We start from the raw sequence: 17,050 nt of genomic DNA on the forward strand, positions 1-17,050 counted from the left end.
ACAGGCAAATGAAAACAGTCTGGTAAGTCACTCCCACAGAAGTTTTAGCAAAGTTTGAAAAAGATCATGGTTCAGGATGATGATGATGATGATGATTATTTTTATTATTATTAATATTATTATTGATAATATTGTTGTTGTTACTATTATTGTTATTACTAGTAATTATTACTAATTATTATTATTATTATTATTATTATTACACCATAGAACCATACTGAAGATTTTGGCTATGAAAATGTTTAATTGGAGGGTATTATCAATGGAAAGGAACATAAAATCATAAAATCAAAATGGTTCAACCTTGTCTGTGCAGTGAGTCATGAGCTGCTGCATCTTTGGGCGTAAACACTTTGTCCTTTAAGGACAGGCAACTATAATCGTTTAATGTGATTTAAAATCGAGACAGCTTTCATGCTCGTATAAACTATAATGGACTATTACTTTTCAGTAACATAATGACATAATGGAGAAGCTCAGCAGGGATGGCTGTCTGATTTAATAAAAACAAAGTCTTTATGAAGAACAAAGGAGTCGTAGCAGAAATGCTGTGTTTAAAGGTTATTTTCCCATTAACTTACATAACTGAAAAACTGAAAGGAATTGCGAAGCCACTTTTATCATCCCAATGATGACCTCCTGTTACAAGCTGACTTTTGCTGCGTGACAAGTTGCATATATTTTAAGCCTATATTACATGTTACACATGCTAGAAATCCACATTAGATGCAATCCACTCACCCAAAGTGAAAAAAAAAAGAGTCACTTTCAGAAATGATGTTGTGTTTTAAATATTTTTGTCTTTTATTTTTATTATGAGAGCAGAAACAAATAATTTTTTTTATTTTTTATTATCCAATTATCTTTTGCATGTACTAATCTTAAGACTGTCCAGTGAGTTTAGGTTTATCCTCTTTAAAAGTAGTACAAGAAGGTGTTTTGTTTCTTCTCTTCATCAAGTAGAAAACATTTCATTGAAACGGAGTTACGGTATAGTGGAGGAAAACGAGAACGGGGTGAGCCCCCAGTCTGGTAACGTTAGGTAGAAAATCACAGGGAAGCCTCGTCGTTCACACTCACTGTGAACCTCAGAGGTAAGTGATTAGCAGAATTTAATAATTAAATAACTTATGAACAACCCTGTTCATCAAAAGATGAAATTCTCCCTCCCTGAATGACAGTAAAAGTTTCCCGTAGGGTCAAATTTGTCCTCGCAGGAAACCAAACAGGAAGCAAACACACACGTTTGCTGCAGGACAAAGAAATGGTGTTACTTTAAAGTTTTTCCATTAATGGCTAAAACATAATGAAGTGAAAGATGGCATTAAACGTTTATTCATCATCGTCGTCATCATCATCATCGTCGTCATCATCATCGTCGTCGTCATCGTCGTCGTCGTCATCGTCGTCGTCGTCATCATCATCATCATCATCGTCATCATCGTCGTCATCGTCATCATCGTCGTCGTCATCATCATCGTCGTCGTCGTCGTCGTCGTCGTCATCGTCATCATCATCTGGATCAATCTTCCCTGACAGAACGTCGTCAATCCACTGTTCAAGCTCGTCGGCTGAGGGCATGTCATCATCATCGTCCATTTCCATCCACACACTGTCAGCCTGCCCAAGACAGAGGCGCAGAAATTTATAAAATGCACTGGGAAAGTAAAAAAAAAATGATGAAAGGTTCATTCTGAGCTAACGAATCCATGGCAACGTAATTATGGGTACTATCTTTCATTTCTGCAGCGTTTCAGTGGTGCTGAGAAGACACACCTTTGGATTTGAATGTATTGGAATATTTAAAAAAGGTGTCTTACATCTTCAACATCAACCACACCAATCTGAGGAGACGAGAGGTCGATATGGAAGGTCTTCTCCCAGTATGGCACCAGCTGAAGGCAGGATGTGGAGAAAGAGAAAGATAAGATTAGTTTTTTATATCCTGATCTAATAAACATTTTGTGTTGATGGCTGACCACAGTCCATTCTGTGATAAACCATTAATCACTTCCTGTAAGTACATTTGCTTTTCAGTAACAGTGTTAAACTAATGCTAGCCAGTGGGAAAGAGAAGTTTGTACCAGGGGGAAGTTGTCAGGGTCGATCCAGATGATGCTGAGGTTGGGGTTATTAGTGTTCTCCCGAGCCACCTCCTTCAGGATTTCCAGGAATTCAAAACCATCTAAGGGACAGTCATAATCAAGTTTGACATTACCTCAAGTGTTGGCTTGTCAGTTAATTTTATCATTTCCCCGGCTGTATAAAGTAGCATGAAGGTAGAAATTTACCTGGGTCGTCTTCCTCAGCAAAGGCGACGATGTGCTCTCCATCAATGTCATCCTCCTGTGGATGGAAAAGATGTTCTCTATGTCCTCTTAGCTCAAAAGAAACAGAAGCTACATCTTGTAAAGTTCTTTCATTGGTCAAGCTGTGCCTCTGTAATCTGAAATCACATACTGTTTTGTCTGATCCTTGTTATTTGGGTGGTTTTGTTAATTATTTGTATGTTTCAATAGGACATACTGCTAAAGGTAATTCAACAGTCTGGTAAGTACTGTCTCTTTAAGAGAGAGGAGTCCTGTGAGTCATGTGACCGCTGTGACCTGTCATAAGGAAGTGGATTCACTAAACTCAGTTTCGACCCGGTATGCAGCCAACTGGTGAGGCCTTCAATGTTGTTGCATTTCTGACAGTTTTTTGGCTGATAAAGTTAAAGTTAACAACATGCTTAAGATGTGAAACGTGAAGCTAACATTTGGATTTGTGTCTTTGCTGTCTCGTTCTTGTCTTCCATTGTTCAGTTTCTTTAGTTTTATAAATGTTTATTGGGGTTGAATTGTGTGCTGTACTTCCTGGTTTGCCGCCAGGCATCATGGGAACTGTAGTTTCTATGGTTGCAGGACTGAATACATCTTTTGCATTGAGTTGATGAATTGCTATTTACATTTAGATTTTGTATAAGTTTTATTAGTTAAATTATAATTGATATTCATTATTAGGATATATTTGAATTTAATTCTTATGTTTCTTGCATTATATATAGAGGTTCATTGATGCTTTTGTGATGAAATACGAGTTGCTATGTTTAATATTATTATTGCTTTATTATTGTGAAGTTTTTCATATAAGTGAAAAGTTGCATATCTCAAATTTTCAGGTTTATTACTTACATCAGCTGCAGCTATTTCACTATGAACTACTGCTTCCGTTGCTTTTGACAAAGAAAAATAAAACAAACAAAAGTGGAAACTGTAGAGTAATATCCTGAGCACACCGGGTTGCCCTTTCCGTCGGGCGAAAAAACGGAACACATACCCAGATCTCATACATGCTGTGAGGCTCAAGCTTCCTCAGAGTGGGCCTGAAAAAAGTGAAAAATGAAATGATTATATTGGCCTGAATAATATGGAAAAGAAACTATATCTTCTGAAAAATTCTTATGACAACACAAGAAGGATTGAAAGGATATTGTAGATGCTTTTAGCACAACAATCACCTGTCATGCTCTTCAATATAGTCAACAAGTTCAGACTCAATGTAGGGCTTTCCTGGAATGGTGACCGGCTCCTCCATGAATGGCTCATAGAAATCAACTTCATTAAGCTTTAGCTTCAGCTTCTTGGCAATCTAAAATAATACAAAGAAAGACAATCGCTGATATTCAATCCTATTCAAAACTGAGGGCAGAATTATCTTTCTTTTTGATATAAATCTACAAACCCAATCACAAAACAAAACAACACCAAAATCAAGGTGATGTTAACCTTGGAATCGAATGTGGCGAAAAATTTGACGAAGGGGTGAAACTCCTCGGCAGCATCATCGTACTCGATGTAGTCTGAATGGAGAAAATCGGGAAGAGAATTAGCTTCATGACTCTCCAAGAGAAGCTTTATATCATAAGCTTCAACCTACGGGGAGATTTCTCGCTCTTGAAATAGCCGACCAGCTTGATGACCTCGTCCATGTTGTGGAAGCCCTTCAGCTCACGCTCATTGTCAATGATCTCCACGGGATCTTCAATCACCTGGAACAAGAGAAACGTACAATAACTGAATCTGTGTTATTGAACATATACTATATATGAAGCGCCTGAAATTACTCACATCATAGATGAACTCCACCAGGGTGTCGGCAGCCAGCTCTCCGTCGTACTCAATGATCTCATTGTCAGCAAAGATGTAGATGCTCTCCACCTCGTCCAGACCTGCAGAGAAAATTTATACAAAATTTCATAAATCTTATTCTGTGATCAGAAAAAACTATGGATGTAGAGTTCTCTTCATCTGTTCAAATAATTCTTTTTACTTTCTTTGCTTCTTGGGTTATACAAATACAACCCAAGAATATATTAATAAGACATAGCATGAGATATGATGGCGCTGCATACTGGTTCAATTTAATTTAATGTTGGAACTTCATACTTCTGGATTTATTTGCATATTTCTCTCATTCCATTCAATCTTCTGCTCGGTTTAAAGTTTCCTTTTCCGTTTTTTTTTTTTACAGTTTATAGCAGCATTACGCTGCAACAGATGTGATGTCTTTGGCGAACACTTGATGGCAGAGTTGTTTCATTTATTGTTTCTTCTTGTAATCCTACATCTGTACCTATCTGATTTCAGATTAATCAAAAACTCACATGTTTATGCTCTAAATGAATGAATCAGCCCTTTTTTTTAATTATTTGCTGTGTAAGTAAATTAAATTCAATAACACGCTCATGTCTATCTTTGACAATTAGGTTATTTTTGCACCCTTAAGGACTTTGTCATTGAATGATTAGCATACCAAGCTTTTTGGCAACAGCAGTGTCCTTCTTTTCATCCACCAATCCAAATCCAATATCCTCATCGTCAAGATCGTCCAGAACTTGGGCTGCAAGCTGGTGGGAGAAGGGAGGAGGTGGAGGAAGGGGATAAAGAGAGAGTTGTATTCAGTATCAGATGAACCCGAATCCAAGTGATTCACTCTTCTGTCAATGATCGACGCTTCCCAATCCCAGATCTCGACTGAATAACAGATTTTCATTTACATTTACCCGAGTAACCATTTGGCATTTCGTGTTTATTCCAGGGGCTTTAAAGCAAAAGCTTTGGATTGCTGCCTTGCACTTTCTAATTCTGTGTGAAACTGAAGCCAACAATTGACAGCCCTCATAGCCAGCGTGAGAGGAACATGGACAGCAGGGCTCCCAGAAGAACAAGAGGGGCAGAACTTGAGCCAACTATGTTGAGGGGAAGAGATGCTGCAACAGGTGTGTTGGAAAGAAGAGCAGCTCTCACTTTGTAAAGCGGTTGCGTACATGCACATACACGTAATACACAAATGTATGCATTCATTTGTGTTCTCATGTCTTTTTTCGACACACATCTATAAAAGCTCTTCATTTCAACCATTACATACAAATTCAGACCGACATTTTCCTTTTTATGCAAATTTATTCCCCACATTATTGCTTTGTCGTTGTATTTCGCAAAGGCAGAGACACATTGCCCTTTCAATGTGGGGCTACACAATGTATGTAGGTAGTAAAAGTGCAGCAAGTTGCAAAGCAGCAAATGCCTCAAAAGGACAAGCAGAAATAGCTTTTACAGTTTATGTTTGGTGTATTATGTTGTAAGTTGCTCTTCACAGTGAATCTTTAAAGCCATCCATTTCCTTGCTCTTCAGGATCCAGAAGAATTAGCTCATGATTGGACCCGGGGCCAATTGTGCTCTAATCTGTTTAGGAACTTTGGGTAATTTCCCTTGAAACACAAAAACGAGATAATCACCATGATACAGATTCTAACAGACCTCTTATCTTTTAAATGCTGAATTTTGCCAACTCACAGTAAATAACATGTTTTCTCAGCGTTGGTTCGGTCCAGGTGGGCGGTTTCATTTCCGTCTGCGACGGTCTTTAATGAATAGGTCAGGAGTTGGGAAGCGTGTTTTATTAATAAGGAGGGTTATTTTGAGGAGAGTAGAATCAATCTTCTCATAACATTTTCAAAACAATTGTACCAAAATGTCAGTCTATAACTTTATATTAATCTCTCAGACATAAATGAAATGAATTTTATGCTTAAAGCCTGAAAATGTCTTCCTCAGTCTTCAGCATCAACTGTTCTGATTGAGTCTGATTTCCTTCAGTTTTAATTAGTTATAAATAGCTGTTTTATTGGATTTCTCAAACATATTTTCTTCATTAAGCAGTTCGAGTCCTGCTGCGTTGGGCTGCATGTCAGTAACTAACTGAAAATATAACATGTTACTAACCAGAAAATATTTTAATTCAAGATTTATGAATGAATGATGGATGGATGATGGATGGACATGATTGATGCATTAGATCAGAGCCTTTTTAGAACAACATAACGGTTTACCCTTGTCTTTCATCGCTATATCAGCTTGCTTTGGCACAAAGTACAGTCAAAATATAGACTCAAACTGGCACAGCCCAAGCTGCTGTTGCTAGACTTTGAAAGCAGTTCAGTCTCCGGCGGTCTGTGATGTCTGCTACTTGATAACTTCTGTTTTAAAAAAACTAAACTGCAGTCAAGGATCGGAGGACATTCAACAGATACCGCAGCAGCAGTGGAATCTGTGTATCTCAGCCCAGCTTTGCAGACACAAACAACAGACCTTGACATACCTGAAAGAGAATTGCTGCTTGACTCGTGATCAACTGCAAGAAGAGGTAATGCTTTAGGGCAAAGCACAATAGTCACAGCCTCCAGGTTTACAAAAAATCGGAGTGACCTTCACAGGAGACAAAATAGGTCCAAATGTAACACTGGGTGCCATACTTGGGCAATTAAAGCCCCGCTTACATAAGACTAACACCTTCCTTTTGTTCCCTCTATTCAGCATTTATATCTATTTGCTTTTTAGGGGCAAAATAAAAATCTGCAAAGTCAGAAAGGCTAAAAAAACAAACCAAAGAAAACCATTCTGTCCTTGGGAGAACTCTGTTCCTGAAGTACCAGAGTGACGGTTCATCCAGGGAGGACGTTCCTGTGGTCACTTTGCTGTAGTTTATATCTCATTCCATTTTTGCCATTCACACATATGCTGCGTCCCAAAACTTGATTTCCTACTGTCATCATCTGGGGTAGCTGATGGAGATATCAGTGGCTCGCATCACCTGCACACATCGGTCCAGTGACAGAAACACATCTGCAGTGTTAGAATATCATCTTTGGATCAATCAAGGTGATTTCATCTTTCCTTTTTAATACGTTTCTGTCTGTAGTTTACGCAGCCCTTCATCACCCAATGAACATCCAGTCTGTGCAAATTCACCAACTGAAACATTTCATCAATCAGTCTCGATGGCATCATCAGCCACCACCACCACCACGTTCTGAATTTTTTAGGTTTGTTGGAAACTTTTCTGAATCACAAATCACATCATCTGCTGCAAGAAATGGCTTTCTGCTGTTGTTATATAAGAAAGTATATAATAGGAAAAAAGAACAGTGTTTCATCATATGGTGTACTTTCACCATGTTTAAAGCCAAACTGGAAAAAAAAAAATCTACCTTACGAGTGCGATGTATTCTCAGACTGTAACAAGACAAACTTCAAACTTGAAATCTGTAAGTTTTGGCAGGATTTACATTGTCAAACTGTACATATATTTAAGGTTAGCATAATGTTGATGGGGCTAATCTTACAATCTGATAGAGGATGAGCTGGTATTGCAATATGAAGAGAGGTTATAAGAAAGTGAGATGTGATTTATATTCAAACAAATAATTTACTTTTAACGAGAGTTTTGGGATTGCAAGAACTGCCTGTTAAGCAGATCTATGTAGTGTGTGTGTATGTGTGTGTGTGTGTGTGTGTGTGTGTGTGTGTGTGTGTGTGTGTGTGTGTTGCTGGCTGTAATGTATCTTACTGACACTCCAGTATTGTACTAATATATCCATATGTGGAAATGAAGTGGTCAAAGGGGATCAGTTGCTAGGCAACATTGTGCAGCAATACCCCAGCAGCTACTTACTGAGGCCACGAAGTTGTGATGTTTGTGGCCCAGTGGTCAGTGACTGAAGGTAAAACCCATCAGATTCATATACGTAAGTGGAGATGTGACATTTGTAGTTTGACGATGTTGATATTCAGTCATAGACTCAGTTACAGCTATTCAATTGCAAAAAATCAGCAAAATAATAAGACCTAAATATTTTCCAGCAGAGCCCTCATGGAATGTGAAACATGACCTTGAAATAAGAATTTTTAATTTTATGCCCGCAAAATTACAAAAGAAAAAATATGCTTATATATCTTACTTAAATTTGTCAAAAAATCAGATCAAAAACAAAATGTTACAGCTTTGTGTGTTCACATCTGCCTTTGAGTTTTCATTTTCTTTAGTTGACAAATGTGCAAATAGATTTATTTGCTCACAACTGCTTTCAAGTGATCTAAATATTAAACGATTACATACTGTTTAGAGATGCTAAATATTGCTAAGTTTCTTGGGAATCCTGTTCTTTGTTCAAAACAAGGTTGGGCATCTTAATTTGCTGTGTCTGCTGAATGAAGAACGAGGCCATCAGATGAAATTTTAACCTTTTTATCCTATTGGGAAGCTCTTAAATACCACTAATGAATTTTCCTGTATGACTGGCTTTATCCAAAACTAGTCTCCAAAGCTCACCCACAATTCTCCACCCTGTTTCTAGTGAGCACAGCCATATTAGTGACACTGGGGTATTTATAAGAGGTGAACTTGTGGGTGCTTGCTTACAGTGGGGTGGAAAGCAATACAGGGTCTCCCATTACCATATAAGGAACAGTAGGAAAAGCTTGTTCAGGAGTAAAAAAAAGATGTTTCTCAAAAACGGATGAGTGTGAAAGGAGGAGAGAAAGTCATCATGGAGGATGAATCAAGAAAGATCTTCATGAAAACATGTCTTCCTGTCTTTTTCATGACTCCATCTGTCCCCAACCTACTCAGAGAGGTCAAGAGTGCAATCATTTGGCTCCCCCCACCTGATGTTTGGTCAATGTCAACTCGTCAGACGGCACAAGATGAGGGCAAGCTGCCACGGGGGGTAGAACGTGCTGGGCTAGCTACAGTTGGCCACGGTGAAGGGATCGAAGTGCAGCACTGGGGTCGCTTTTCAGATAATATGGCCTCGGCGTGTTTACTCCTGGAGCGCGTCTCAGGTTAACCTCTAAATTAGCTTCTTCGGTTTGAGTGGACTTGAGTGGCAGTTGTTGCTGGAACTGAGTAGATGTGTTTTAAATGTCTTAAAAGAATAAGAAAAAATTTCAGATCAAAAACACTTCAAGCCAGAGTTACTCAGAGCTTGACAAGCAAAAGTGGTAGACAAACAATGATCAAATTAAATTAACGTTTAAAGGTCAATATTAAGCAAAGATAAAAATACTTCAAGTATAAAATATGAAAATTAATTAGTTATGAAACGCATTTTCATGGGAAAACAAACAGTAAGTCAAAACTCAAATCTGTTTTAGGATGGGTATCAGAGATAAGCCAGTCACGCTGTTCTCTCAATACAACAGATAAATACTTTATTGATGCTGAGGGAATTCAGTATATCATTATCTTACAATAATTACATAAATAACCAATGAATCAATCTTTTCTCTTATATTTCCTGTAGCAATATTTGCTATCACCCAGTTCGAACACTCCTGAGATGCATCCAAATTTAGAAGTTTTTCCCTCAGCTAGACGGTAAATTATTAAGGGCCTCTGTTACACGTCAGGACGTTCTACACCAGGCTCTTACATAACGCCAAGCCGGGGTCGTCATAAAAGATTCAGATACAACCGTCAACACTCTGACTGTAACTTACTATGCAGAGGATGTGATGCAGGATTTTGCACAGAAATAAGACATTTGGTTTTGTCCCCTCCATTCCTTCAGCACAGAGTCGACTGTTTTCACTGTTTCACAGCAGCACATGTTCTAGTAGGAGAGATGCATGGAGGGCTTTTAGAGCTCCAATGACCACAGGAGCTGATGCACGACAACAAATTTGTGAGGGCAGAAGAGTCTAAGACCATCTGGGAATGACTCACTCTTGACAGCAGCAAGCCGTATTACAAATGTGTCACACTAGCGTCTCAATAAAGTCGCCGTCCCTCCTGCATTCGTTAGGTTTGTTTGTGCGAGAGACATAAAAGCCTGCAGGTGTTCGATGCTGCAGTGACGTGTGATTCATCTCTCAAGACAAATTGTTTTTTTGCACAATTAAAAAATGAAGAGGCTCTTTTCCTCACTGGTGCCTCAAGTAAACACGTGCAACTAAATAAGGAATGCTGCTCTGCTCCCAATGAAATTTACTCATATTATCACCAGTATCATCATAATCTATTGATTTTGTTAAAGTAGATACAGTTGAATCCATTTGAAATGCTCAGGTCTGACATTATTATTATTAGAAATTGATAATAATTTAAGTGTGTTTGATTGAAGTGATTGTGTCACTTGTAGCTTAAATCTGAATTGAGGGAATGTCCAACTTAAAATTTTTCTCTTTTGATCACTTACGTATGTTAGTAGTTTATTTAGGACTATTTAGCTTTCTGGATAAAAAAAACAAAATAATTAAAGAATAATTACCCTGATGATATCAAACTGGGAAACACACTGGATCTAATCAGCAACTACAATGGGAAATTTAAGATCAGTATTTTTGCACTTGATCAAATTTTGACCATTGTTTTTGAACAGTAACATTGAATAGCGCAAAATTTCTATCTCATAATAATAATTATGTGTTTGATTTTGCTTGATTTTCCTTGTCCTGTTAATTATAGCTTCTTAAACATTTGCTTTGGATGTTTTTGGTTCCTCCTCCTGCATTCACTTCATCTTTACTTCGGTTCTCTTGAACCTTTGGCTTAGTTTCATTTTTCATCTTTCCTTACTTCATCTGTACCTCTGAAATACACTGTAGGCAAAAACCTTCTCAGACCATAAACCTAAGAAAACAAAAGCATATTAATGTACACCAGAAAATGTGGATATGGTACAACCAGTCATATAAACACGAATGCGTATTTTCAAAGAACATTATTGAAGCTACCCGTCATATTTGTTAGTCGATGACCCGTCTTGTGACAGCTGCTTTCAACAACAGCTGAGACCTCCAACGTTAAATAGCAGCTCTTTTATTAATCTATCTCCAAACACACTTTTGCCAACTGGATGCTAGCCTGGATTTACAAAAAAACCACCGCTGCCCATCAACACTTATGAGGTGTCATCAGAGAGAATAACAGCAAGGGTGCTGAAACTAAAAATAAGTCCTGTCACGGTTGATGACATCACCCCTGGCAAGTAAGTTCTTAATTTAGGGCCTCTTTAGTGTTAATGAGGGAATCAGAACGAAGAATTAGTTCAAGTCAAACAGGTCCTTCGACATACTCATCTGAAGGGTATTTGGGGTCCGTTATAATGCCTGTCGTCCCATTAGATCATTACAAAGCATATCAAGGATAAACTAGCAGCACGATAAGAGCAGCCCCCGGGACTCTTCCAGCCCGGTCCAAGATAACTTGTGGTAATGAGATCCGAGCCCACTTGTTCATTTTTGGCATGGTGTGGTAAAAGTCATCTGGCTGCCTGTCCAATCCACGGGTTACTGAACTGAAGGACAAATATATCAATTAATTCTGACTCATGCATATTGGGGCAATCGTCCATTAGAGGATTGGCTCACCCCACGATGAAAAGCATTTTCTAGTCTCCTTCCAGCCAATGGAGAGATGAGCAAAGTTTCCCATTGAAAAATAATCATGTAGTAAACAAGTATGCTATTTATGATTTATCTTGGTATGACGGGAGTATTTCTATGCATTTCTAAGTGTTTTGGTGCTGAACAAGATTATTAATATCAGTATCAATGTTCTGGTTTTATTTGTACTAGAGGAACAAATTCTGTCTTTCTATCAACACCATCTATTAATAAGAGAAATGGAAGCGCGGGATTTTTGTACAGAAAGGCTCCGAAAGCCAGTTTGGATATTGGTTCCCATGGCAACAGTCTGACCTTTTCCAAGATCTCCCAGAGGGAGTTTAGAAAGGACAAAGCAGAAGCTGAAGTGTCTCTGCACATGTTCACTGATGACACCCTTCTCAGGTATTAACATCCTTTAATGAGGCCTCTGCTTACTTTCTGAGCTCAGTCACTCCAACTCTCTCCTGCATCGGCTTCATTTACAACCTCAGTCTACATACGTTTTCTCTGTCTGCTAAATATTAAAGATGAACACAGTTTGATTCAGGCTTCTTCAGAAAGGAATATTTCCCAATTTTGAATCTGTAGCTAAACTAGCAGCTTTATGAGACTGCAAATAGGAAGAGCAATTTTATAAGCAATATGTGACAGTCAAAAAGGATAACATGCTGACAAACGTCCGTAACTCTGCCAACAGCTTTTACTGCATTTTTGTCATTTTTTGCAATTTTATTTTGTTTTTATCGCAAAAAAACTTGATAAAAGAACAGATTTTTGCCTAATAACATTGCATTATATCACAATAGTATCTATTTTTGGCGTCCCTGAGGAATAACTCTACATTCTGTTTTAAATTTTCCATTCATTGAAGGTGCACCTTATAGTCCAGTGCGCCTTTATAGTGCGAAAAATATTGTAAATCCTATTATATGTAGATGCTGCAGGTGTGTACCATTCGGTTAGCTGTGTGAACACATAGCAGCAAGCAAACCTTCCTTCTCCCATCAGTAAAGTTACACCAGTTTAATAGCAATAGTATCTGTGGGGTGTGTGTGTGTGTGTGTGTGTGTGTGTGTGTGTGAGTGAGTGTATGCAATCTGAGCTGTGTGCAGAACAGTGATTGATGAGTTTGGACTTTTACAGCATGCAGTGAGTCAATGTTCAAGCAGAGAACGAGACAGAGAGAGAATGTATCTGTAAATTAAAAATGTCAAAGCCTTTGGGATGTGGTCTCTAATTTTGCAGCCAAAATTATTATTATTAAGGACTTGATATTTTTTCGGCTGAAGGTGCAACAGGTGAGGCGAGATGATATTAAAGCCGTCTCATCAGGAATATCAAATCATGCCTCCTGACTGCACCTCGAGTTTATTAAACAGATTGTTTAATTTCAACTGAATGTTAGACATCTGTGATTGAGCCTCTAGATATTAAACGGCACTGAAAATGTACGCGACGAGAGCTATTTTCAACCCTGTTGCTAAGACAAACATTGCAGCATAAGTCAAAGCAGCTGTGGGTTGCTGCATATTCACTCGTCTACATCTTCATCTCCTCTTCATCGCCGTTGTTGAATGTTAAAATGTGATTTTGATGCTTATTTCTCTCGGCCCCTGCAGGGGGGTTGAGGCCTAAGCAGCCTAACGCAGCAGCAGGATACTCTGGATTATTTTTCACATACTAAGAGAACTCAAACTGGAGTCAAAGGTGACATTCTGGACATGTTCTCTAGGGTGACTCTTTCCATCACTTAAGCTTTTGGTGTGGAAAATGCTGAGTCTGTTGGTGACGTTTGCAACATTTGTCATCTTCACACAGCGCTAGCACTGCCCAGAAAGCAAGAAGAAAAAACGTTTAAACCTGAGAATAGCAAATATTTATTTATTAATTGCATCATTATGACCACACTAGGAAATAGATGAATGAATTTGCATTTAAGACTGCTTCTTTTAACATCAATAACATTGCTGAAATTATATGCTAGTTACAGTTGATAACCACATGCAATCGTACCAAGAATCTGGTAATTCAGTACATCCAGTACCAGCAAGCAGTGGTTCTAGTGAACACTACATTAATGAGAAAAAGGTGCTGAATTGTGATTCTTTAAATATAATTTTGAAACAAGTTGAAATGAAGTCTTTTTACTCTTTCAATGCCTGAGAGTATAGATAAAATTAAATATTTGTTAGAGTGACAAAAACTCAAATCCCGCTTTGTTTTTCCTCAAATTAAAATACGGATAAATATGTGTATGGAACCGTTTACCTCTGTATGTTTTGTGAGTGGCATAAATCTGGTAGACACGATCATTCCATCCCATCATACTTATGCAAGCATAACACACACTTCAAATCCAGCTTTGATTCCCAGAGCTCTGCAATTTAATAATTCATACTTCCTGATCCACAGGTGGTAATGACCAGCTATTTTAAGCATGCCTTCCGAGCGACTCTTGTGCTTCTTTTCTGATTGGTTGACAACTGTGAGGAAGTCGTTATCAGAATAACGGCCCAGTGGGGACCTGCTCCAGTGAGCATCTTTTCCTCAAGCCAAGAAGCACAGCTTTGGCAGCGCGGAGAGGAAACTGATCCGATCCAGTGACACGGGGTGTGGAGGTGATGGTTTGGGACTTCAGGATGGATAGAGATGCAACAGTGTCTCCTGTGAGAGCAGGAGGTGAGGTACGACCCTAAAAACTCCCTGTGCATCTCAGGAGGGCCTGCAGCCTCTTGCCAAACATGCGGGGCAGTATGAGCTATTTCCAGAGGTGACTTATGGTGATGGTGTAAGGTACACTGCATCTCTGTAAGAAGACACTGCTGCTTTGACAGGTGGAGGATCGCTGCGGTGAATACACCCCTGTGCATCGATGCGGGGATGAATTCATGCAACGAGTCTCCAAAACGCTCCTCTTTCTTCTATCTGCCACTAAACTCTCAGCAGCGCCTCGGGGGACGATTTAGCATCACCTCATCTGTAGCTGCTGAAAGACGTTTAGGCCTCAGAGTGATTTACAGACCTCCTGCTCCTCTCTGTTTATTAATAGAGCCTCTGGTTGACTGAGCTGTAAATATAATTCACCATATGTGCAGGCAGAATCGACTATACAACACTCAGGAAGTATCGCTTATTGTCCTGAACTCCAAACAAGCATATCAACGCATTATTTGAAAATGAGTCAAAGTCGAGTCAGTCTCATTTAAATGACAGAATAAGGTCCGATCAATCAAGTATACAATAGCTTGTATGGCTTAAGTGCCACTGTGTTTGTTGAGCCTGTGTGACGTAAACTATCACATGTTTGACTTTTTTTAAAAACAACATTAAGAACATTGCCCAACAGACATAGTGAACTGAGTCGCTTGGCTTTTAGTCCAAAAGAGCTCAACTCTAAACCTAAAATTTCAAATTCAAGCATTTTGTTTCATTTTATTGGCAGTCAAACAGAGATTAGAACACAAATGACCTGCCCAACATGAGAAAATACTTTATTAACAAAGTCTACCATCCTGCAGAGCAGAGAAACGACTTGCTAACCCCCACCGTCAGAGGTCTTCATCCTGTAGCTTTGCATACGTTAAATTAATAATTTAAAACCATTGTCATTTCGACTCAAAGAGTTGCGACAGTCTACACACCATCCATCGCCGTCACATCCTTCCCCAACTGACATTAATCGCCAAAAACTTCCAAAATTTTCCACCGTTTGGTAAAAGCATCAAAATCCCAATTTTGGAGCAAAGGGTCCAATTTATTTTTAATTCCGAGTTCTTGGATTGACTGGTTCAAATTCATTTCTTCCAATCAAAACTTGATATATAAGACATAAGATACCAACACCCAATACAAGCATCTCAGATAAAGGTTCCTGAATCAGTACTACCCTCCATCCTGGCCCCACATTCTCTATCCAGCTTCCTTCAGGTCAATGTCTATCCAGTCCACAAAGGGTCAACTTGCACAGCTCAACCTCCTTCCATCGTTTCCTTCTGCTCTTTCCCTTTGGTAAACCCGTTCAACCGTCTTGCGCGGAATCTATAACTGCATCCAGAAATCTCCAACTGGAGCCAAATTCTCCATGTGAAACCCTTACCTTCCTTCCCCTCTTCCCACCGTGACCCTTCCCCCACATGGGCCACAGATCCATCCACTGTCATGCTTTGGCGGAGACCCACCTCCAAAGCCAGCTCCTCTATTTGAAACTGCTTCGTGGCACTGCGGCTCCCGTCCACATTTTTGTGATAGTAGATCACCATTACGTCGTACTTCTTCATGAGCGACTTGTAGTTCTTGGCACTGAGATCGTGAACTCGGTCCTTGCCATCGTACTCAGGGATTTCCAAGCCCTTCTCCCCCCAGGAAAGAGTCCCCAAAGAAAGAAAGACCCCCAAAAACACCCAGCCCCAGTTCATGGCTACTGTCACCTGGTGGTTGCAAACACGTCTCTCCTCAGAGCCTTACTATCGGGGAGAAAGGGAACAAATACACTACGGAGGTTTAACGTTGTCCCTAACGCAAGTTGGTGTCAAGCAAGGTTAGGGTTAGGAACAAAGTGGTCTTCCTTTCCCCACTGGCTAGAGAAGAGCAGGTCTGAGAGTGACTCCCGCCTTTTAAAAAACAGATACACGTGGTTTTGCTGACGCCTCCGGCCGAAGAAAGGGGGAGTACACAAGACCTCAATCATCCAAGGGTTGAGCACAGGCTAGAGAGGTTGCCAAAAAAGTAAGACGGACAGTGGGGGGGCAGGCATGCTTAGGTCATACCACCTGTTTGAAGCCATAGCTATGAAAAGGGAGAACGGTTCTACTGGTTGTTTGGAGAGCTATGGAGACCAGCTCAGTGTCTTGGAGTACCGATGGCGTGGATGGACGGATGATATAAGCTCGAGGAAAGAGGAGCTCCAAGATGCCATTCCCATATTAAGTTTTGCCGAGGAGTCTCGCTAAAAATAAGACCCCCGTGGGACGACGATGGGGAGAAGGTGGCGAACTGCACAGAGGGTTGGAGGGTGGCTGTGGTCCCGGGCACAGATGGATATAAGATACTTGCCGGCGTTGGTGGCTGTGAAGTGGAGCGGTAGCTACTCCACATTGCCGGTGTCATGTATGTCGTAATTCAGCAACCCAAGGAATGCATGTAGAGTATATTTTGGAAGAAGTGATAGACCGAATAAAGACTTAGAGAGAGAAAGAGAGACGGTTTGAGGTGGTGTCGCATATTAGTTCACAATGAACAGGGTGGCTATTAATATCAGTGTGTAACATGATCAGCCTATCGGGGGCCAGACTGGGTCTCTGTTCACATGCCACTGTGGGTGTGGGAGGTTTGGACTCTG

General features: G+C 39.7%; 1 protein-coding gene across 3 annotated transcripts; it reads right to left on the reverse strand.

The window, feature by feature from the left end:
* Nucleotides 1-775: 775 nt before the first annotated feature.
* On the reverse strand, nt 776-16,632 carry casq1b (calsequestrin 1b). 3 transcript variants are annotated; one of them, XM_068307684.1, is made up of 12 exons: nt 15,891-16,632; nt 6,644-6,676; nt 4,795-4,888; nt 4,110-4,210; nt 3,919-4,030; nt 3,768-3,841; nt 3,500-3,630; nt 3,319-3,364; nt 2,292-2,346; nt 2,085-2,185; nt 1,821-1,895; nt 776-1,620 (listed from the first exon to the last, which is right to left on the reverse strand). In XM_068307684.1, the coding sequence occupies exons 1-12, from the start codon at nt 16,125-16,127 to the stop codon at nt 1,333-1,335; spliced, it is 1,347 nt and encodes a 448-aa protein (XP_068163785.1). In that variant the 5' UTR covers nt 16,128-16,632; the 3' UTR covers nt 776-1,332. The 3 variants fall into 3 exon arrangements, with proteins under 3 accessions (XP_068163785.1, XP_068163786.1, XP_068163787.1); XM_068307685.1 differs by lacking the exon at nt 6,644-6,676 and having other exon boundaries at nt 15,891-16,626; XM_068307686.1 differs by lacking the exon at nt 6,644-6,676 and having other exon boundaries at nt 15,809-15,941.
* Between the last annotated feature and the right edge of the window lie 418 nt (nt 16,633-17,050).

This window comes from Antennarius striatus, chromosome 23 (assembly GCF_040054535.1).
Source record: "Antennarius striatus isolate MH-2024 chromosome 23, ASM4005453v1, whole genome shotgun sequence".
Classification (NCBI taxonomy): Eukaryota; Metazoa; Chordata; class Actinopteri; order Lophiiformes; family Antennariidae; genus Antennarius; species Antennarius striatus.

Bases quoted from the DNA above. Each gene is read 5' to 3' on its own strand.
- casq1b (XM_068307684.1), bottom strand. From the start codon at position 16,127: ATGAACTGGGGCTGGGTGTTTTTGGGGGTCTTTCTTTCTTTGGGGACT. The intron at 4,031-4,109 runs GTGAGTAATTTC...CTCTTGTTCCAG, and splicing joins TGGTGGAGTTCATCTATGAT to GTGATTGAAGATCCCGTGGA. The intron at 1,621-1,820 runs GTAAGACACCTT...TGTCTTGGGCAG, and splicing joins GTGTGGTTGATGTTGAAGAT to GCTGACAGTGTGTGGATGGA.